At 41.4% G+C, this 23328-nt stretch overlaps 1 protein-coding gene across 1 annotated transcript in view; it reads left to right on the top strand.

Annotated features, from left to right (window-relative positions):
* adarb2 (adenosine deaminase RNA specific B2 (inactive)) overlaps positions 1-23328 on the top strand; it is a 280576-nt gene that overhangs the window by 138474 nt on the left and 118774 nt on the right. The window contains exon 4 of the mRNA XM_052016167.1: positions 22373-22541. Coding sequence (XP_051872127.1) covers positions 22373-22541 — 169 coding nt within the window. The remainder of the gene's footprint in view (positions 1-22372; positions 22542-23328) is intronic.

Below are 23328 nucleotides of genomic sequence, written 5' to 3'. Positions count from 1 at the left end.
AGAGTCTTCCACTACTGGAAACATCCTCTCCACATCCACTCTATCCAGGACTTCCAATATTCGGTAGGTTTCAATGAGATCCCCATTCATCCTTCTAAACTCCATTGAGTACAGGCCCAGAGCCATCAAACGCTCCTCATACATTAAACCTTTCATTCCTGGGATCATTCTCGTAAACCTCCTCTGGACCCTCTCCAATGCCAGCACATCCTTCTTTAGATATGGGGCCCAAAGCTGCTCACAATACTCCAAATATGGTCTGACAAGTGTCTTATAAGGCTCAGCAGTACATCCTTGCTTTTATATTCTAATCATCTTGAAATGAATGCTAACATTGCATTTGTCTTCCTTACAACCAACTGAACCTGCAAGTTAACCTTTAGGGAATCCTTCACTAGGACTCCCAAGTCCCTTTGCACCTCCGATTTCTGAATTCGCACCACATTTAGAAATTATTCTACACCTTTATTCCTGCTACCAAAGTGCATGACCATACACTTCCCTACGCTGTATTCCATCTGCCACTTCTTTGCCCATTCTCCCAGTCCTTCAGACTCCCTGCTTCCTCAACACTACCTGCCCCTCCACCTATCTTTGTATCATCTGCAAACTTGGTCACAAAGCCCTCAATTCCATCATCCAGATCATTAACATATACGTGAAAAGTAGCGGACCCAACACCGACCCTTGCGGAACACCACTAGTCACCAGCAGCCAACCAGAAAAGGCCCCCTTTATTCCCACTCTTTGCCTTCTGCCAGTCAGCCAATCTTCTATCCATGCTAGTACCTTTCCCATAATACCATAGGTTCCTAACTTGTTTTGCAGTCTCATGTGCGGCACCTTGTCAAAGGCCTTCTGAAAATCGAAGTAAACAACATCCACTGACTCTCCTTTGTCTATCCTGCCTGTTACTTCCTCAAAGAATTCCATCAGATTCGTCATGCAAAATCTCCCCTTAAGGAAACAATGCTGACTTCGGCCTATTCAGTTCCCCCTCTGTCTCCTTTGCTCCAGGGATAATAAATCCATCCTATCCAATCCCTCCCTATCACTAAATTCCTCAATCCAGGCAATATCCTGGTAAACCTCCTCTGCACTCTCTCCAGTGCGATCACATCCTTCCTATAGGGTGGCGATCAGAAATGCACACAATACTCCAAGTGCGGCCTAAAGACTTACTTATAAAACATACTTATAGAACATAGAACATTACAACACAGTACAGGCCCTTCGGCCCATGATGTTGTGCTGACCTTTTAACCTACCCTAAAATCAATCTATCCATTCCCTCCCATATACCCCTCCATTTTTCTATCATCCATGTGCCTATCCAGGGGTCTCTTACATGTACCTAATGTATCTGCCTCTACCAGCACACCTGGCAGTGCGTTCCACGCACCCTCCAATCTCTGTGTAAAAAACTTACCCCTGATATCCCCCCTGTACTTTCCTCCAATCACCTTAAAATTATGGCCCCTCATGTTAACCATTTCTGCCCTGGGAAAAAAGTCTCTGTCTGTCCACTCGATCTATGCCTCTTATCATCTTGTACACCTCTATCAGGTCATCTCTCATCCTCCTTCAAGTCTCCTCCAAGTCGCCCATCATCCTGACCTGGAAGTATGTGATCCGTCCTTCATCATTACTGGGTCTAAATCCCGGAACTACCTGTCTGGAAGGACAGTAGCACTGGAAGTGCGTGATTCATTGAAACAGTGTTTAATTATAATTGCTATCCCTGTCAGTGTTGACCAGATGCCAAACAATGAATAAACAAAAAAAATTTCAATTGATGGAAAGGAAACCAAATTTCAGAAACAGGATATGTTCAGAGAACAATAGCATAAGATACAGAAGCAGAAGTTGGCCATTCGGCCCCTCAGACCTGTTCTGACTGATCTTTTAACTCTGCTTCTTTATCTTGTACTAACCCATTTTCTGACATTAAAAAAAAGATTGCCAATCTCTGTCATGAATATATTTAGGTTCTGAGCTTCCACAGTTCCACAGGGTAGAGAATTTTAAACATCCACTATCCTCTGGTGAAGAATTTTTTACTCAATTCAGTCTTGAATGGCCCACTGCTTATTTTAAGACTGTGATCCTTGGCTGCAGACACCCCAGGCAGGGGAAGCATCATCCCTACATCAAGCCACAGTTTTTGTATATTTCAATGAAATCACCTGTCTTTTTTCCTAAATTTTAGGGAGTGTAGGCTCAATCTGCTTAATCTCTCCCCGTAGAACAATTCTACCATCTCAGGAATCCATCTGGTGAATCTTTGTTGTACTCCTCTATCGCAAATATATCCTTCCTTAAATAGGGAGATTGTCTATAACAATATTGCAGTTATAATCTCACCAGCACCCTGTGTGATTTCAGTAAGTCACCCATATTCTTGTACTCAAAGAGAATAAGGTCTTCCTGATTGCCTACCCATACATTAATCTGTATTTGTACTTAGGATGAATCTATAGATATTTCTCTGAGATAGATTTCGTCCCCATTTTTCAATGTTTCCACTTGAGGGAGTCAAAACCTGTGACCATAAATACTAAATAGTCACTATTAAATCTAACTTTAATCAGGTGAAACTACTTTACCTAGTGAGTAGTTAGAATGTAGAACTCACAACCATGAAGTGTTATGTTGCAGCTTTATAAAACTCTGGTTAGGCTACTTCTGGAGTATTGCATTCAATTCTGATTACCCCATTATAGAAAGGTCATGGAGGCTTTGGAGAGGGTGCAGAAGAAATTTACCAGGGTGCTGCCTGGATTAGAGGGCATGCGCTCCAAGGAGAGGTTGGACAACCTACAGTTGTTTTCTCTGGAAGGGGAGACCTGATAGAAATTTATAAAATTATGAGAGGCATAGACAGAGTAGACAGACTGCATTTTTTTCCCATGGTCAAAATGTTTAATACTGGAGAGCATGCAGTTAAGCTGAGAGGGGGAAAGTTCAAAGGAAATGTGCAGGGCAAGTTTTTTTACACGGAAAGTGGTGGGTGCCTGGAATGTGCTGGTGGGGGTGGAAGCAGATACCATAGAGATGATTAAGGGCTCTCAGATAGCACATGACTATGCAGAGAATGGATGGATATGGACCACATGCAGACAGAAGGAATTAGGTATCATTAGCTTAATTAGTTTGGCAAGACATCATTCCTGTGCTATACTGTTCTGTCTTCTATGTAAGAAAGTGATGAGATGAATAGCATTTAAGGGGAAGCTGGATAAATACATGAGGTGCCAAAGAAATAGAAAGCTATAAAGAAGATGGGTGCACAAAGGGTCACATGAGGCAAAGACAAGTTAGGTTAAAAGGCATGTAGTGAATCTTCTGTGCAATGAATATGTTGAATGAATGAATGTGTTAAACTAGTAAGAGATGAAGTTGAAAAAGACCAAGCCATCTGAGTAGATGAGGCTAACCATGTGCAATCGATATAGAGCAGCAATCATTACATCTAATGGGATGTTGAACTGTATAGCCAGGAGGGTACAGTATGTCTGATTGTGCCATTTCCAACCATTGATCAACAAGAAAGGTGGTTAAGTGCTGGAGGCAGTGCAGAGGCAGACCACAGGACTGAATCTTTGTGGCAGGGGTCTGACTAATGAAGAAAGGTCAGACATACTCGTTTTTTTCAGCTGGTTATCAGAAATTCAAGATGTGACATTTACAAAATTGTTAACAGCTTGAGAAATGTTATCCTAAAATCATTATTTTAAATTAAATGGTGGGTGTAGAATCTAGAAGGGCAGAGGTTGTAAGGAAGAATTTTCCGATATCAGTAATAAAATTACCCTCCATTAATTTGAACCCCTGCCCTTAAATTTCACTTGCTGTAGTTTAATTTAAAGTTTTTGTCCCTCCAAGTTAAAACAGGATAGAGGAACAATATTTACATGGGAATTAAATAAAAGAGGCAAGGAGCATATCTCTTTCACATAAGTAAAATCTGTCAGTATATTTGAAGTCATAAGTGTAAAATAGAATGATATTGAGAACTAAAGAACAAACTAAATTCTTCAAGATAAAAAGTGACAGATTCTATCCCAATGACTGTAAAAGAGAAAATGTAGCCTTTGTGGAACCTTAGACTTTTTGACAGAAGATGAGCTTTACTTCACTATGAGCAATATAGTTTGAACCTACCTGCTTGCAGTTTTTCTTTGATACCAATGACAGACACTCATTGTCATTGTGCTGATTTATAGTCGACTGCTTTGCATTTCACAAATCTTGTCTGTCCCATCATTTGTTAATCCAGCTAGAATCCAAGAACTCTGAATTGACAAACATGTCTCCCCTATCTCTGTTGTGAGTAATTAATCAGCACTGTTTACTTATAGCTGTTTGCACAATTCCCACAGCTTGGAAGGCAGCTCGAGTCCACTGAGTTCCAGCCAAATGTACCTGCCAGCCAAAGCACTTTCAGGCTTTCAGCAAGTTACTGTTCATAACATCACCATCTTAAGTCAGATGAGAGAAGAATAGTTGGATATCTCATCCCGGTACACTTATACTGTACAATTTCACAATGATCAAAGCCTGACATATTCAACTTAATTTTACTGGAAAGTACATGCCACTAAATGAAATCAAAAGACAGAGATTTATGTTAAGTTAATTTGAAAGTGAAATTGATGTTAGAGATATTTTTTCTTGGGTTCTGTAGCTGGAAATATGTTCAAGCTAAAATAATTTTCTTGTTCTCCAAGTACTTCCTTAGGCCTAGGTAAGTGTATACATTCAAGACCGCAAAATAGTTAATCAAAGACATTGTGAAAAATCAAGCTACTTTTCCTCTAATAAGCTCTTTAATCCAGTGACAACACATGAGAGGTACCAGTTATGTAGTCAGATGATAATGGACCACTTCAAGGATAACCTCAGGAAAAAGATGTGGTCTCTCCCCTGAAAAAGATATGGCCACTCCCCTGAAAAAAATGTGGTCTCTCTCTCTCTCCCTCTCTCACAACAAACAATCAGCTGGAGGAACTCAATGAGTGAATGTTAAAATGTCTTGGGGCTCTCACTGGAGTGAGCAGAGTCTGGGAAGGGAGGACCAGCCAATCACCTCATCCTGCCACGTGACTCCCAATACGGGTTAAAGAAGTTGCATTTAGAGTGTTGTTCCAAGTTTAGATTGAATCGTAGAATCATAGAAAGATACAATGCAGAAACAGGTCCGATAGTCCACTGAGTCCAAGCCGACCATCAACCACCCATTTAAAAAATCCAACATTAATCTCGTTTTCTCCCCACATTCTCATCAAATATCCTACTACTCATCTCCACACTCTGAGTAATTTACAGTGGCTGATTAACCTACCAACCTTTACGTCTCTGGGATGTGGGAAGAAACCGGAGCATCTGGAGGAAACCCACACGGGTAACAAGAAGATACAACTTCACGCAGACAGCGCCCAAGGTCAGGATTGAACCTGGGTCTCTGATATTGTGAGGCAGGAGCTCTACTAGCCACACCAATGTGCCACATGGTTCCAGGCAAATTCCAAGGGAGGTAACCTAATCCTACGGTTTAAACATTGTCACTTTGTTTGGATGCAGTTGACTGCTCCTTTCAAATCTATAAAGCTATAGAAATTGTTTTGTGGACGCTTAGCTTGTCAAGTATGGCATTTTCACCCAGAGGGTAATATGGTTCTGGAACTCATTGGCTGAAAGGATTACTGAGGCAGAAATCATCATCCCATTTAGAAAGGACTTGGACGTGTACTTAAAGAGCTGTGACCTGCAGGACTACAGATCTCGTGCAGCTAGGTGGGATTAGGTTCCAAATGGAACAGGCACAATAGACCAAGTGACCTCGTTCTGCATTGTAAATTTTCTACTATTCTATCTATAACTTAAAAATTGTGTTTTTTGTCAGCCTGTGGTGAGATATAATTAGAAGGATGGATAAACCAATGTTATTATTCTCTCCCAGGCCAACATCCCCAGTATTGAAATCCTAGCCACACTAAATCATCTACTTTGGATAGGCCATATCATTCACCTCCCTGACATCAGATTCCAAGACAGATACTCTATTCTATTCTGGTGCCTGTCACAGAAAGAAATCACCATGCACAGAGAAGAAAAGATTCAAGGACATGCTCAAAGCCTCCTTGAAGCAATGCAACACCGACTCCTGAGAATCTCTGACCCATAATCATCTGACTACATCTCTGAAACATTTGGGATGGTATTGAAAACCTTGAGACCATGCATCAGGTCCACACAGAGACACCATGTAGGTGACAGAAGAAATGGACCAAATCACAGACTATCTACCCACCCTGTTAGTAAGTCTGATCAAACATCTTGGTGAAGAGTCTGCTGTTGCCACATTGATCACACTGGTCACTTCAGATCCCACAAAACAGAGGGGAAGTAAGTCATTCTCAACTCTGAGGGACAGCCTAAGGAGAAGATAATCTACAAAGAGTGGAATTGTCATCTTCATCTTAGTTACTTGTTGTATAATTGTTACATTTGCTCGTGCAAAATTGTTGTATGGCAAGCAACAGAGGGACCATAAGACAAGATATAGGTGAAGAATTAGGCCATTCGGCCCATTGAGTCTGCTCCACCGTTCAATCATGGCTGATTTTTTTTCAACCCCATTCTCCCACTTTCTCCCCATAAACCTTAACCCTTTTACCATTCAAGAACCTCTGCCTTTAATCTCTGCCTTAAATACAACCAATGACTTAAGCCTCCACAGTCCTCTGTGGCAATGAATTCCACAGATTCACTACTCTCTGGCTGAAGAAATTCCTCCTCATCTCAGTTTTAAAGGGACACCTCTTTATTCTGGGGTTGTGCCCTCGGATCCTAGACTCTCCCATTACTGGAAGCATCCTCTCCACAGTCACACTATCCAGGCCTTTCAGTACCCTATAGGTTTCAATAAGATCTCCCCTCATCTTTCTGAACTCCATCAAGTACAGGCCCAGAGACATCAAACGCTTCTCATAGGTTAAGCCTTTTATTCCTGAGATCATTCTTGTGCACTTCCTCTGGACCCTCTCCAGGGCCAGCACATCTTTCCATAGATATGTGGCTCTAAATTGCTCACAATAGTCTGTGATAGAGAGATGCTTTGCACTGTTAATTAATGGTAATTACGGAAGAACTAGTCATTAAAGCTTGCAGCAAATTGGAAACCAGTAGAGGTTTATATTTTCAAATTATTTTAATAACAAAATTGCTACCAACATGCCTTGGGAACATTTTATATTGCTTTAAAATACTTCAAGTTTCAAAAAATGGACATTTGACTACTTAACCCTTGAAGCGTCAGGGTCCTTAACTTTAAGTTTTTGTCCATAACTTATTAAATCTACAAAACCTGCATGAGCTGGATAATCCTCCCGACATACAGCACCTGTTGGAGATAATGATGTTCACAAACACATTCTGGAAATAAACTTGAGCGTAATGAGTTGGTATGGCTTTATTCACCATGTGAATGAGAGTAGGATTACATGGTATATATAGCATCTCCATTAGTCGACCTAACCTGACTGCACTGTTAATGAGTTTGCTTTCCAACAAATTTGAGGATGTTGCAGTTTACACAACAGACAATTAAATTTTTGCAATCTCAGATCACACTCATGTTTGCTTCGAGGGCAAACTCTGGATCATGAGGGTTGTATGGTCCTTATGTTTATCTTCACTGCTTGACAACTCCAAGAAGAATGCAGGAAGCAGTACCATCCACTACCCATGACCTTCTTTGACCTCACTAAAGTCTATCAATCCATCAATCAGGAATGACTGTGGAACATCCTCCTCAAATTCGGCTGCTCACAAAAATTACCTCCATCTTATATTTGCTTCTTTATGGCATGCATACCATGAACTACTGGGTTCATTACAGAACCAATCTCAATGAAGACCAGTGTTAAACAAGGCCCAACATTATTCTCAATTTTTCTCACCACATTGTTGTAACTCAGCCCCAAAAAACTTATAGTTATGGAGATAATTTTCAGAACTAGTCGGAAATAGTTCAAACCTACAGTGCCAAGGTCAACCAAACTTTCAGAGCCAGGGTCAACCAAACCTTAGTACTGAGTGATACTTGGGCGACCAGCTGCAGTATACAGAAGATGTTTTTGTTTGTACTACTCAGAGGCCAAACTCTACAACATCGTCAACTTGTTCAACAAAGCATACAAGTGGATGGGCTTTACACTTAATGTCCATGACACTAAGATCCTCTACCAGCCTGCCCCTGCTGCACCATAAAGGCTTCAAAAGAGATCCTGGAACACTCGTACGTGTTTTGGAGCCATCTCTTGGTGAGGTAGACATCATTGTTGAGATTTATCACAGGCTTCCGTACACCAGCAAAGTCTCTGGTCGATTGACAAAAAGGATATTTGAAGGTCAAGATCTCAGACCTTGAGTGCAGAAAAGATTTACCAGGATGTTGCCTGGACTTGGAGGCCTGAGTTACAAGGAGAGGTTGCGTAGTCTAGGACTTTATCCCTCTGGAGATTGAGGGGTGACCTGATAGAGGTATAGACAGGGTGAAGACACATGGTCTTTTTTCCAGGGAGGGGGCGCTAAAAACAAGAGGGCATAGGTTTAAGATCAGAGGCGAGAGGTTTAAAAGGGACAAGCTTCTTCATGCAAAGGGTGGTGTGTGTTTGGAATGAGCTGCCAGAAATAGTAGTTGAGGTGGACACATCAGCAACATTTAAACGCCACCTAGATAAGTACATGGATAGGAGAAGTTTAGAGGGTTTGGGGCCAAACGTGGGCAGATGGGAATAGCTCGCTGGGCAACACAGTCAGATTGGACAAGTTGGGCAGAAGAACCTGTTTCCATGCTGTATGACCTATGACCTGCCACAAAACACATGAGCATCTACTGGGCAGCAGAGATCCCTGCTTCTTATATCCTACCTACAGAAGGCATCTCAAGGCACTGGAAAAATACCATCAATACTGCCTTGGTAAAATCTTACAAATTTGTTAGAAGGACAAGATAACCAATGTCAGCTTCTGATGCTGGGTTTCAATCCAAAACATCAACGATTCCTTTCCTTCCCTCAGAGGCTGCTTGACCCATTGATTTCCTCCAGCAGATTGTTTGTCGCTCCAGATTCCAGCATCTGCAGTCTCCTGTGTCTCCAATGTCAGCATCCTCCCCACAGCCAACATCCTCAGCAGTGAGGCCCTAACTACATTCAGTTGGCTTTAATCAACCATGTCATTTTCATACCAGACTCCTAGAACAGACACTCCAAGCTCTGTCACGGGAGGAGGTTACCAGCCAGAGGTAAAGATTCAAGGATGTGGTCAGAGTTTATCTTGAAGAAATTCAACAACCCAACAGAGAACCTCTGCCCAATGAACACTCAAAGTCGAGAAGGAGCATTCAGGATGCAATTGAGAACCTTTAAGGCCGTGTATCATAGGTAAACCGAAGCCCTGTGTAAGCAGTGGAAGGAGTGTACTACCTCACAAACCAAGCAACCCACCACCCCACCTGTCACCTCCTGTCCCATCTGTGGAAGAGTCTGCTGTTTCCACATTGCCTCATTAGTCATCCCAGAACCCACAAGGCCTGAGTGGGAGCAAATCATCCTCAATCCTTAGGAGAAGACCTAGCCTTACTACAATGTGAATGAGTCTGCCCTTGAGTTTGCAAGAAAAACAAATTTGAGGATGCTTGCAGTTTATGCCACAAACGATTAAACTTTTACAACCCCAGATCAAGCTAATGGTTGGTTTTAGGACAAACTCCGGATGATAACAGCTGTGGTCCCTTTACATGGAAGACTGGTGATGCTGAAACCAAAAGAATACCAAGTTTGCTAATGCCATTGTAATGCAACATTTATAAGGAATAAGAACAGTCAGGTAGTTGGAAGTGGTAAAACCATTCAGCACAATATTTATTTGGTGGTAGGGCAATTAATGTGACAGCTAATATTCAACATAGATTTTACAGTGGAGACACAAGAGACTGCAGATGCTGGAATCGGGAGCAACACACAAAACACTGGAGTTCCTCCATAGACTTTACAGTGGTTTTTTCAGTAGCTGTTGACAACAAGAGAAGATGTCAAAGAGCACAGCCTTGGGGAGTAAGCATCTGGTTCACCAACAACCCTTTTACTGTGGAGTCTGCCCCTGCACTGTCTCCACCAATGCTACAATCAGGTGAGCAGATGCAGCCATGAGATCCTTTAAACAATAAGTTGTTGAAAAGTAATGCCCCTTTTCAAGTGCACATCTTCTTCTTTACATGAAATATAATAAAATTCTCAGCTGCTCTTTGGAACAGGCTGCCAGCTGAATAGTTTAGTAGCTGTTAAGCCACTGGAGAGACACAAAATGAGTATTCTTTCAGGCAGATCCTTATTGTCTCAGTTTCTGTCAGTTAGGCTAATGAGATCCTTCAGAATACAGTTACCCAATGGAAACTAAAGTCATTAGCAACCTATTCTTTGTCATTAAAATTAACAAATTCTAGCCACATTAGTACCCAGGTTTCTAATAGTGAAAAACATTCCCCTGAATGTTTAACAAATCCCTTAATATAATATTATGTGCATTCACTTTAATACCAACTGCATTATTAATATTAGTATCCTCAGGCCATCTATTAGCTCAACTATCTCATTACCTCTTGTCTTGATAATGAGTAAAATGTAAATCGGCCCTGATTGGGTTAACAATTAAAATATTGAAAATCGGTGAAACAACCCTGTATCTTAATAAATCTGTGTTTAATAGTCCAGTTAACTTTGAAAATTTGTTTACAATGGTCCTTTCCCTAAGTGCAGCCAAAACATTTAATTGGTTATGAAGCTGATAGTGGGGAAAAAATTGCAGATTGCAATAAAAAAAATCAAAGGATTAGTCGGGTAAGCAGAAGAGTGGCAAATAATGACAGAAACACAAGATGCTGTAATCTGAATCAAAAGAAACCAACTGGTGAAGGAACTCAGTGGGTCAAGCAACATCTGCAGAGGGAAATGGGCAGTCAATGTTTTGGGTGCAGACCCTTCATCTGGACTGAAAGAGGAGAGGGGAGATAGGCAGTATAAAGAGGTGAGGGGGAAGGGGTGAGGCAAAAGCTGGCACGTGGTACGTGGATCCAGGGTGACTGGCAGATGATATCAAATGATATTTAATCCTGAATCCATCTGAGGATGGTAAAAATTGTAAGGGAATTCAAAACAAATGATAAGATAAGGAGAAGTGTAGAACAGAGAGATCTTGAAGCATCTGTCCACAGATACCACAATATTACAGAATCTGAAGGAAGACTGTGCTAGACCTTATGAAACACTATCTGAGCCATACCTAAGGTACTGCATGATATTCTTCGCACCGTACTACAGAAAAGACACGATCCCTTCAGACGATTTGTGAGTGGCACAGTGGTGCTGCATCTAGTCCAACTATCGCACAACTCCAGTGACCTGGGTTCAATTCTGACCTTGGGTGCTGTCTGTGTGGAATTTGCACGTTCTCCCTGCAACTATGTAGCTTTCCCCTGGCTACTCCAATTTCCTCCCTCATCCCAATGATGTGCTGGTAGGGAGGTTAATTGGCTCCGGTAAAATTACCCCTAACGTAGGTAACTGGTAGGAGAATCAGACTGGTGTTAATGTGTGAGGGAATAGATTACAGGGATATTGGCCCTGGTCAGATTATACACGGAAATAAATTGGTTGATAGGATTGCCCTGAGAGCCAGCATGGATTCAATGGGCTGAATGTCCTCTCTCTATTGCTGTGAGAAAAATTTGGCTAGTCTGGTGTTGTTTTCTATGAACTAAAGACTGAATTTAATAAAATTGTGAGATGCCTAGAGTAGTACAGAAATTCTATTCCCTTTATCTATTTACAGTAGATACAGGACATAGATTTAATGACAGATTTGTGGGAAGCTGAGGATTTGTGTTTGATCCGGCAGCTGATGGTAGTCTGGAACTCAGTGCCTGGAAGTACAGTGGAGGCAGAAGTTCACACCACTTTTGAAAACTCACACCACTTTTGAAAGGCTACTTTGATGACCATGAGACGTGCTGCAACCTATGGACCAAGAGCTGGGAAGTGGAATTAGTCCTTTTTGAATGGCACAGGTTGAATGGCCATTTTCTGTGCCGCAGATTTCTATAATTCTGTGATTTATTGCTACGGTCAGATACAGGAAAGACGAAACACAGATTGACATGGCGCAGAGTTCGATCCCACCCATTATGACCTCTTGTCCGGAAAGCCTGACTTTTGCCTTTTTGGGGCCGCTCAGCACTGAACATATTGAATGGCAGGGCAGGCTTGATGGTCTGGATGGCTACTACTATTCCTATTTTCTTGAATATATTCTTGTATTCTCAGCTGTGAAGTTTGTGGCTTAAACACATTCTAGATCATTGATGGGATCGTCAAGGAGCAGACTATTTCCATTGAGGCTCAGAATACAAAGTTAGAGGTTTAGAACAGAGAGCAGCAGAAATTGCTACTTTAGCAGGCACTCCATCACGGATTCTGTTCTCCCTATCTCCCACACCTCCCTGCCCAACCCTCTCTTCAATTTAAATTTCACGTTTCTTCTCACTTTTCCAGTTGTGGTGAAGGATCCTTGACCCAAAACATCAACTCCCTTCCTTTCTTGATTGATGCCAATGACCCACAGAGCACTTTCTGCTTTGGTTAGCATCAGAATCCTCTTTATGTAGACTTGAAAGTAATCAGCCAGTCCTACCCCGGCACTAAAGTATTGTCTATGTAGCATTAAAATATATTCATTACCAATATAGTGAAAGGCACAACATGTAAATTATAATGATGTCGACCACTGTTTTTGTACAACTTCATGTCACTAGTAATCTAGCTTGCTGACTACCATCTTTTCCTTCTCTAAAGCCAACCAACCCACATAATCAAGTTCAGTGATAGGTGTGCCATATTGTCCCTGAAATCATAAATATTTAGGGTGTATAAATGCTTCTATACTGCTTGTTAATGCCTGGCAGTTGGTTGATGCCCCTATAAATCTTTTTGGCCTAAGTCTGGCCAATTGATAGCTATAGGTTTTCCACCGTCCCCGTATAACCAATGTTTATTTCTTGATATGTATATTGTAAGCCAACTCCTATCTGCTTCTTGTTCTGCTGCAAGAAAAATGCCAATATGTAGTCCATTATTTTCTTGAATAGATAACCCTTCTACTCTGTATACATCTGATACTCCTGTGTTGATATCTCCCCCTGTTGAACCTGACACCTGCATGGGTGGCCCTGGGAGTCAATATGCCTAGACATTTGCTTTTTATATAATGGTGTGATAATTTTAATAAAACAATGGATACAAAACAATCAAAAGTTGCCAAAGGTTCAGCTTGTGAATAACTGTAGGTTTATCAAATGCAGAGACATCAAAAAGTGAGAGGCTTGATCGAGCAATGATATTGAAAATAATTGTTGGCTAGTGTGAAAGAAAGAGATTATTGAAGTATAACATACTGGAAATCTAAAATACACAACTTAGCACAACAAAAGATTAGAATGGCCTGGATCAGATAAAATTATTTCACACAGGGGGTGGTTAATGTTTGGAATGAACTGGCCAGAAAACCCCCAGTGGTTGAAAGCATTAATAATTTTGAGCAAGAGTTCCATAAGCATTTGGTATGAAATTGGTTCAGGAACTGATTTAGGTAAAAGCAGATACAACAGCAATGTTCGAGAGGCATTTAGACAGAAACATGAACATGCAGAGAATAGAGGGATACAGACCATGTGCAGACAGATGCGATTTGTTCGAGTAGCATAATAGTCAGCATAGACATTATGGGCCAAGGGCTTGTTCCTGTGCTTTACTGTACTATGTTCTCTGAATATAGGTGATTCTGTATAACTCCATGACTATATTTATCTGCAGATCACCAGTTTTGTGATTTGGGCTACTACTGGGTGTCTTAGACCATCACACACTCTCGCAGGTATTCTTGTGCCATTAAGAATAGCTTTCTTGGTGACTGGGTGGGTAAGAGGATTCCTTTGATTTGAGACTCAGACATGACCACTTGGACCATTTTCTCCAGTGTTTCCAAAGTTACAACTGAAGTCATGGCACACCAAAGGAAGATAAACCCCTAAGTGTGAGGAGAGTTGGTCATTTGCAGTCTCAAAGTTTTGAAGATTGCAGTCTCTTATAAGCAACCAGAGCTCATTTGTAGCTTTGTAGTTCAACATGGGAGTCACTGTCTGCTTATCTCACTCCACAGCTACCAGTCTCTGATTAGCAGGAGGTACTGTCACCACAGTCAAAGTAACTGGATTAGTTATTAGAGAGACAGCTGGCAACAAATATTGGCAGTTCAGCGATAAATCTTTGTCACTTACTGTACAAATGATAAAAATAATACACTCCCATTTTCCTTCATTTTTTCTGGCATCGCGTGACAAAGAACATTGGAAAGTGTATTTCGCATATAAACTTTGAAATGAACTTGCAACAGTTGCAACCTGCAAAGGTTTGCATCTTTTCCATGGATATGAGCCCAGGTAAGACCAGGACAGTGATTGGGTCAGTATTGGTTCAAGGTCACAAAAATGCTACATTGTAGGAAGAAGATGTGTAGCATGAAAAGTCCAAGTTATTGGAGCAGCAGGTAAACCATCGTATCTTAGACCACATACACGACGTAAATTTTAAATGGCCAATCTCCATTCTAATTATTATGAATTAAAAAGGATTTCACCCTACTTCAGCACAGCTGATGTGTCCTTTCACATTCTGCTTCAGAATTTCAATTCTTGACCTCTGCACCTTCAGACAACCAAAGTTGGAACTCAGAAACAACCTTCCCCTTCACTTAGATAATCACTGCAAACAGACATGGTGGACCATTTAATTTTGTCCCCTTTCTGGGTTTGTTTGATAAATGTTGACAGGTTTAATTACGCAAGTTATTTTTAACATCTCATTTAAAAAGACAGGCTTTCAAAAGCCCATCTTCCTCTCCTATGCTGCCATTTAGTTCCATATGAATCTGTCACCGTCCAGCTCATCCTTTTGTTGGAAGTGACAATCACCATCTTTTGGAAAATGAATAGGCACTACTCGGCAAAGCAGTCAGGACAAAGGAGCTGTCCTTTTTTTACGAATGTAAAGCTCGCCACAGCGATCTCGTCGTTTCTCTGTAAAGAGAAATGAAGAGAGAATTATTTTGACAATTCACAAACAAGTGCAGATTCCTGAAGTATTAATGCCTGGCTGACACTCACAGGTAGAACAGTATGATATGATTAAATTTATACTTTCCAATTGCCAAGCATACAATTGTAACTTAATTATGGACCTTAACTCCAATCACTTAATTTAAGGCAAGCCAAATTGGTAGGATTCTATTGCTGTGAATTTCTATCAGTGGCACACCAAGATTTGTTCAGTATAATTCACAGACTTATACTTTCTGATTACTTGAAAAACTCTTAATTTTAGCTTTATCTTTATGCTAATGTTGAATTATTAGGTTTCCTCCAAGCTAGTGGGAGTCATTGTGCTTTGGGGATTTTCTTGGTTACTGCCTGATCTTTGGCAGGCACACTATTTTAGACCATAAGATATGGGAGCAGAATTAGGCCATTCGACCCATCGAGTCTGCTCCGCCATTCGATCATGGCTGATTCTTTTCCAACCCCATTCTCCTGCCTTCTCCCCGTAACCATTAACCCCCTTTACCAATCAAGAACTTATCAACCTCTGCCTTAAATACACCCAATGACTTGGCCTCCATAGCCCTCTGTGGGAACGAATTCCACAGATTCACCTCCCTCTAATTCTCAGTTCTAAAGGGACGTCCCCCTATTCTGAGTCTGTGCCCTCAGATCCTAGACTCTCCTACTAGTGGAAACATCCTCTCCACATCCACTCTATCCAGGCCTTTCAGTATTAGGTAGGTTTCAATGAGATCCCCCCTCTCATCCTTCATTTTGTTTTCTATTAGGGTTGTTTTTGGCAGATGTGCTGGTTCAGCAAGATTTCAAACAATAAATAAAACTGCCAGAAGGATAAAGCTAAGCCTTCTCCTTTTGTTAAGATATAACAATCTTTTTACCTTAAATCCTCTGCACTGGTACTAACGGCATGTATCGATGGATCCATCTGGAGCATGGAGCAATTCCATGAATCCCGTGAGATTAAAGTGGCAGTGACAATGTGGATGCAAAATTAGCTTTGGGACAGAGGCAGAGCACAGTGGTTATTTGTCAGATTGAAGATCCAGTGATGCCCAGGAATTAGTTATTAAAATCACTGATATTTTTGAAATATATTAATATTTTTAAATTTCATTTTCTTTTGGAATGTGGGCACTGTTTATGACCCATCTCTATTTGCCCTTGCAAAGGTGGCGGTGAGCAGTCCTTCTGATGCAGATAGTTCCCACAGTGTTGTCGGAAGTGCAGTTCCAGGATTTAGACCCAGTGATGGTAAAGAAACACCGATATATTTCCAGGTCAGGATGGTGTGAGGGGAGCCCACAGTTGGTGGCATCAGCAACTATCCTTCTCTACAGCTGTTCTTGGATCTTAACCACAAAGTTCCCAGAATATGCGAAACATATAAATGTCATAAGTGATGGCAAGGATTGCCACAAGACTTCAGAAATACCTACGCAGACTGATTAACTGGAAAACTCTTTCAGGGAGTGGCACAAACATGGCTGAATAGGCTTCTTTTTATTCATTTATAGCACGTGGGGTATGGGTGTTGTCGGCACATCCCACATTTAATTGCCCTTCAGAAAGTGGTCTTAAGCCTCGTGTTGCAGTTCTTGTGGTGAAGGGGCCCCCGCAACATTGAATGCCAGGATTTAAGAACCAATGACAAAGAAGGGAAAGAGAAGAAGCAGAGTTTCCAAGTCAGGATGGTGTGCAACTTGGAGGGGATCCAGGCGCCTACTGCCCTGTCTTTCCCAGTGGTAGAGCTTGAGGATTTGACAGCTGTGACGGGGGTCGCTGCAGTGCATCTTGTCCACCTTCTGTATTGTATGAGACTACGAATTCTGAAGTACTGCATCCCAAATCACTGCTGTTGCTCTTCTGTCCACCCACTGGAATAAAACCCACTTCCACCTCCTCTGACCAGGCTTCTGGTTACAAACACTGCTGAACCTGACTGAAATCACCAGCCAGTGTCAAGACTGAAAGCTCAATGTGCACTCATCACCTCTGGTGCTCTGTGTGTATAGACAACCTTGGTCAGATTATGCTGAGCCAAGTTCTAGGAGTGAAAGAATGAGTAAAATCTCAGTGGGCACAGTTGCTGTAAGTGGTCCGATAGGAGGACTGGATGCCACCTACAGGACTGAATCCTCAACTGAAATTCAGCTTCCTTTTGTCAGCGGAGAATAACGAGCAGAATAATTAGCATAAAGGAGGAAATTGTGATAAAAGTCTTTCAATGGTCAGTACAGACTACCTTACACTCCAAGCTGAAAGAGAAGTTGTAACAGACGGGAAGAAGCAGAAAAAAACTTTGAAAGGTGCAACTTTTGCAGCTGCCAACAGAACGAGCAGGATGGAGTCAACTTACTGCAAACAAGACCAGGTCTAGGCAACATGACCTGTCCAGGAGCAGACAGGTCAGTGTTACTGCTGGGCAGTGTCACCCCAGGAGCAGACAGGTCAGTGTTACTGCTGGGCAGTATCACTCCAGGAGCAGATCTAGACAGAGTGGCCATCAGTCCTGTTAGTGTTACGGCCGGCATCTTACCCAAAGACCAGGACCCAGGCACCATGAACATCAATCCTGCAGTATTAATATCAGGCAGTGTCACTCCAGGAGCTGGACAAGACAATGTGGCCATTCATTCCTGTTAGTGTCGCAGCTGACAAGTCATCCAAAGACCAGGATCAGGCTGTGTGGTCGTCAATATTATTGGTGCTACAGCTGGGCAGTCTCAACCCAGGAGCAGGGCCAGACATAAGCAAATGAAAAATAGGAGCAGAAGAAGGTCATTTGGCCCTTTGAACCCACCTTAAGATCAAGGCAGGTCTTCCACCTCAAGTGTCATTTTCCGGAAACCTTATTGACTAGAAATCTATCAATTGGTGTTTTGAATGCAATCAATGATTGAGCCTCCACAGCTCTCCAGGATGAATTCCAAAGGTTCACCACCCTCTGAGCTCAGTCTTAAACAGCCTGCCCCTTATTCTGAAACTGTGACCCCTGATTGGCTGGTTGGCTGGCGATTCAGTCAGGTTCAGCAGGGTTTGTAAACCCTTGGCCTTGTTCAGCCAGGGGAAGCATATCTTTCTTGCATTTAGCCTGTAAGAATTTTGTATGTTTCGATGAGATCTTTTCTCATTCTTCTAAACTCTGGAGAATGCAGTCCTAGTCTACTCAATGTTTCCTCACTGAGCAAATCTTCCACCTCTAGAACATGTCTTATGATTCTTTGCTGCACCCTCTCCTAGGTAAATACATCTATTGTTAGGTAAGGAGACCAGAAGTGTACATAATACTCTGGATGCAGTGTCCTCAAAGCACTATGCGATTGCAATAAGACTTTCTTACTCCTCTATTCAAATCATTTCGTAAGAAAGGCCAACATACTATTTGCCCTCCTCGTTGCCTGTATGTTTGCCTTCAGCAACTTGAGTTCAAATCCATCGGGGTCTCTCTCACCATTTAGTAAATGTTCCAGGTTTCTGTTACGTGAATCAAAATGGATAACTTCACATTTTTCCAGGTTATTTTCTATGTTCTTACCTACTCATTCATCTTCTCCATGTCCTCCTGAAGCCTCTTTGCATTCCCTTTCATACTCACAATTCCACTTAGTTTATCATCAGCAAACTTGCCATTGAGTCCCCTCAGACAAATCACTGATACAGATTGTTCAAATTGTGAATAGCTGGTGTCCAAGCAGCCATCCCACAGAACCTCACTAGTCACAGCTGCCAACCTGAGAAAAATCCATTTACTCTCACTCTTTTCTTTCTGCCCAGAATCCATTCTCAAGCCATGTCAGTTTGTTACTCCCAGTTCCACATGCTCTAACTTTGTTGATCAACCCCAGTGCAGGACCTAATTGAAAGCCTTCCCAAAGAAGAACTACTGGTCCACCCTTATCTATTCTACTAGACACATTCGCAAAGAACTCCAGCAGATTAGTCAACCATGATTTTCCTTTCATAAATCCTTTTCAGCTCTGTTCAAAACTATTATTCTTTTCAAGGTGTTCTATTATTACATCTTTTATAGTTTCCAGACAGCATGGCCATTAGTCTTGTTAGTGTTACTGCTGGACAGTTCCACTCAAAGAACAGGACCAGGCAACAGGTCTTCAATCCTGTCAGTGTTACTACTGGATAGTGTCAGTCCAGGAACAGGTCCAGGCAGAGTAGCCACCAGTAAGTGACTGATGATGTATTAAGTTTAATGTTAGGTTATGTGACTGATAGTAGGTCAGGAAAAGGGTTAAGGTAAGTGACTGATGCTAGTTTAGGGTAAGAGTTAGAATGCATGACTGAGGTTCAGTCAGAGTTAGGGATGGAGCTAGTGATTGATGAGAGGTAATTTTGGTATTTGGTAATTGGTTTATTATTACCACATTGACTGAGATACAGTGAAAAGCTTTTTTGCGTGCCATCCAGACAGATCATTCCATACATAAGTACTTTGAGGTAGCACAAAAGGAAAAACAATAACAGAATGCAGAATATAGTGTAACAATTACAGAGAAAGTGCAGTACAGGTAGACAAATAAGGTGCAACGGCCATGATGAGGTAGACTGAGAGATCAAGTGTTCATTTATATCCTATGAGGTCCGTTGAAGAGTCTTGTAACTGCAGGAGTCTGGTGGCACATGTTCATAAAATCATAGAACAGTATAGCACAATACAGGCCCTTCGGCCCACAATGTTGTGCCGACCTTTAAACCTCACCTAAGACTATCTAACCTCTACCTCCTTCATATCCATCTATTTTAAATTCCTCCATATGCTTATCTAGCAGTCTCTTGAATTTGACAACGTACCCGCCTCCACCACCACCCCAGGCAGCGCATTCCATGACCCAACCACTCTCTGGGTAAAAAACCTCCCTCTGGTATCTCCCTTGAACTTCCAACCCATTACCTTAAAGCCATGCCCTCTTGTATTGAGCATTGGTGCCCTGGGAAAGAGGTGCTGTCTGTCTACACTATCTATTCCTCCTAATATTTTGTACACTTCTATCATGTCTCCCCTCATCCTCCTTCTCTCCAAAGAGTAAATCCCTAGCTGCCTTAATCTCTCCTCATAATGCATAGTCTCCAAACAAGGCAGCATCCTAGTAAATCTCCTCTGCACCCTTTCCAACACTTCCACATCCTTCTTATAATGAGGTGACCAGAACTGGACACAGTACTCTAATGTTCTCAAGCTTTTGTGTCTTTTGCCTGATGGAAGTGGGGAGAAGAGAGAATGACCGTGGTGGGAGGGGTCTTTGATTATGTTGGGTAAATCCACAGACTATCCATTATATTCTGTTAAGAGCTGTATGGTGGTACAATAGATCAATGAACTGGACAGAATCCAGATATGCTGGATCCCAGCCTGCATTATTACTTCGTATGAATTTTTGCATTGGGTGAAAACTCTGTGCCCTCAGTTAGCTGACTATGTCGTGGCTGGGGTGGAGGGGAGGGGGAGTATGTTCTGGGATGGACAGCAGCCTGGGACCTGAGGACAGCTAAGAAATGTGGTGAAATGAGACATCAACCTCCCAGCCCATTGAAGTGAGTCCCCTCTAGAAGTCCACATCTTGCCCTAAAGCCCCAGGAACAGCCATTAGTGAATACAAATGTCTGTGGATGGTGACAGTCACAATGCCCCCTACTGCTGCAGAGAGCACCAACAAATATTGGTCAAAATTGGTAACATATCTGGTGGTCTACTGAGGTCAATAGTAGAGAATGGAAGCCCCCTCCACCTATGTTAGAAGCAAGTACCTTTGCCTAATTGTTTAGGCTGCAACTTTATTGAAACGTTTTCTGTTTGCTACCAAATTCTGCTGAAGCATATTTGATAAAAGCCTATCCAGATCATGAGAACAAAGTTCTCCTTGAATTGCTGAAATATAAGTGCACGCATTCAGTGACACTAAGATGTTCAAAAGGGTCCCATGTAATAATTGAAATACAAAACTATCCATCAAACTCTTTGACTCTTTTTTGAAAGCACTTCAATGAGGAAAGATTCCTAATCCTGTAAAGGACATGTTAAAATCCAGTGGTAGGTTACTCTGTAGATATGACTGCTAGAGGTTTGCGCTCATTCTTCTCTGTGACCTTAATGTTACAGTTCAAAACCAGGGCAAAGCCAAGAATTGAAATCAGAAGCTTTGGAGAGCAAGTCCTAAAGGCATTGCAATCTCAGAAAGAAATATTAAGATATTTCCTGTATTTTGGAACGGGCTGTCCCCATGGGGCAATGCCTAAAGCCAGGAATCTGTGCTGTTTTGAGGGATTTAGAAATTATCTATAAGAAATGGTCCCCATTAGGTGAGAAGTACTGTAAAGAGACAGTCAGGTACTGCATTGCAAGTTGGAATCTAATCTCACTGAAATGCTTTGATGAGCAGAAACTACAAGCCTCCAAATCTTCCATTCTCTCCTTAGCAAAGAAGTCAACATAAACAAAAAATGGAATTTCCTTCCTCAAATTATTACCCATTTTATGTTTACTTTCCAAATTATATGAGGAGTGAGAAGCTATAAGGTCACTGGTGTTAGAAACCCAAGTTATGAACACAGTTTGGAGAAACTTGTTTTTCTTTTAATCTAGAAAGAAGATATCCAAAAAATTAATGTATTGATATGCACATTATAGGTAACAGTAAAAATGAATTGCTTCAAATTGGCGGGGAAATTCATTACTTACAGGGAAAGTTTTTCACTTATTGGCTGGTTAATACATGGAATGTGCCTCTGGATAGAGCAAAGTAGGGAAATTATTTCATAACTATTTGGATTTTCCAGTGCTGGACTTTAGGTATTTCTAGATGAATGAAGCACCTTCCCTCTCTGTAACTATTGTGATTAGCAGTTGGAGTGCACAGGAGAAAGACTCCCAGAGCAACCTGTGGACATATCCCAAGTGCATTGAAGAAGGTTTAGTATTTTGCTTGGAATACCAACCTGAAAGGCCTTTACCTCTGCATTATGCTCTGTAGAGTGGCCAAAACGAATTCCCCACCCCTTGTGGTTAGGTGAAAATTAATAGTTTTTTTTACCATAAACGTTTGCTAACTGGCTCGCTTGAGAATGAGAACAACCGTAAATCGCTTTTAAAAAACAATTTTCTTCTGCTGTTTCCTCTTGCAGGTCTAAACATGAAGGATGCCCAGGTTGTTGCACTGTCAACAGGGACAAAATGTATAAACGGAGAATACATTAGTAACCAGGGTCTAGCGCTAAATGATTGCCATGCTGAAATTATTGTACGGAGATCTTTAGTTCGTTTCCTTTACTCTCAGCTGGACCTACATTTAAGGTAAACAAAGAAAAAAATCATTTTCCTCATTGTTCATCTTATAACCCTTTTCTCTATCATTAACACCAGAATGAAGACAGAATGTGTGGATCAGCCTCTTAAAGGTCCACAGTTATAATCTCTCTATGCCTGCTGCATAAACAAGGCCATTTATCATTTGACTGAAACACATTCCAGCTTTACTAATCCCATTCAACCCCAACTTTGGGAAAGCTTTAAATATAAATTTAAAATAATGTTGAGGAACAAATTCAGAACTCATAATGAAACATGATACACTGCACTTGCAAACTATATCTTATTTTCTACTCCAGGCAGTAAAGTTCCAACATATATTACACACCCTCATATTCAATTGTTATCTACATAGATGATGAAACAAAACAGTAAACAAATATTTTACAAATTTATTTACCATTTCACTCCACATGGCATGTGGTTGAGATCTGGATATTTCCTCAAATCCCTCCAACAACCCTCACTCGCCACTCTTCTCCTCTCGCAGGAGATAGCCAATGGTAATAGCTCTCATATGTTTGGAAAGCCTTACAACCTCAAGTCATACATTTCACATAATCTTTAGAATAATCTGGACATGAGCAAAAATTTAACGCTGTACTTGCCCTTTTGTAAGACTGGAACAGAATTCTGATGTATTAAGGTGGGGATGGGAAGTTTCTGCCACCCTGTACCACACCCTATACATTGTAATGTTCTTAATTAAGGGGGTACTGGGGTCCAAAGTAGTCCCACAGTGTTTTAACCAAATGACAATTGATCTAAGAGA

The sequence above is a fragment of the Pristis pectinata genome, chromosome 5 (genome assembly GCF_009764475.1).
Source record: "Pristis pectinata isolate sPriPec2 chromosome 5, sPriPec2.1.pri, whole genome shotgun sequence".
Classification (NCBI taxonomy): domain Eukaryota; kingdom Metazoa; phylum Chordata; class Chondrichthyes; order Rhinopristiformes; family Pristidae; genus Pristis; species Pristis pectinata.
Note: the sequence above shows the minus strand (reverse complement) of the source record. Positions and strands in the feature narration are given on the sequence as shown.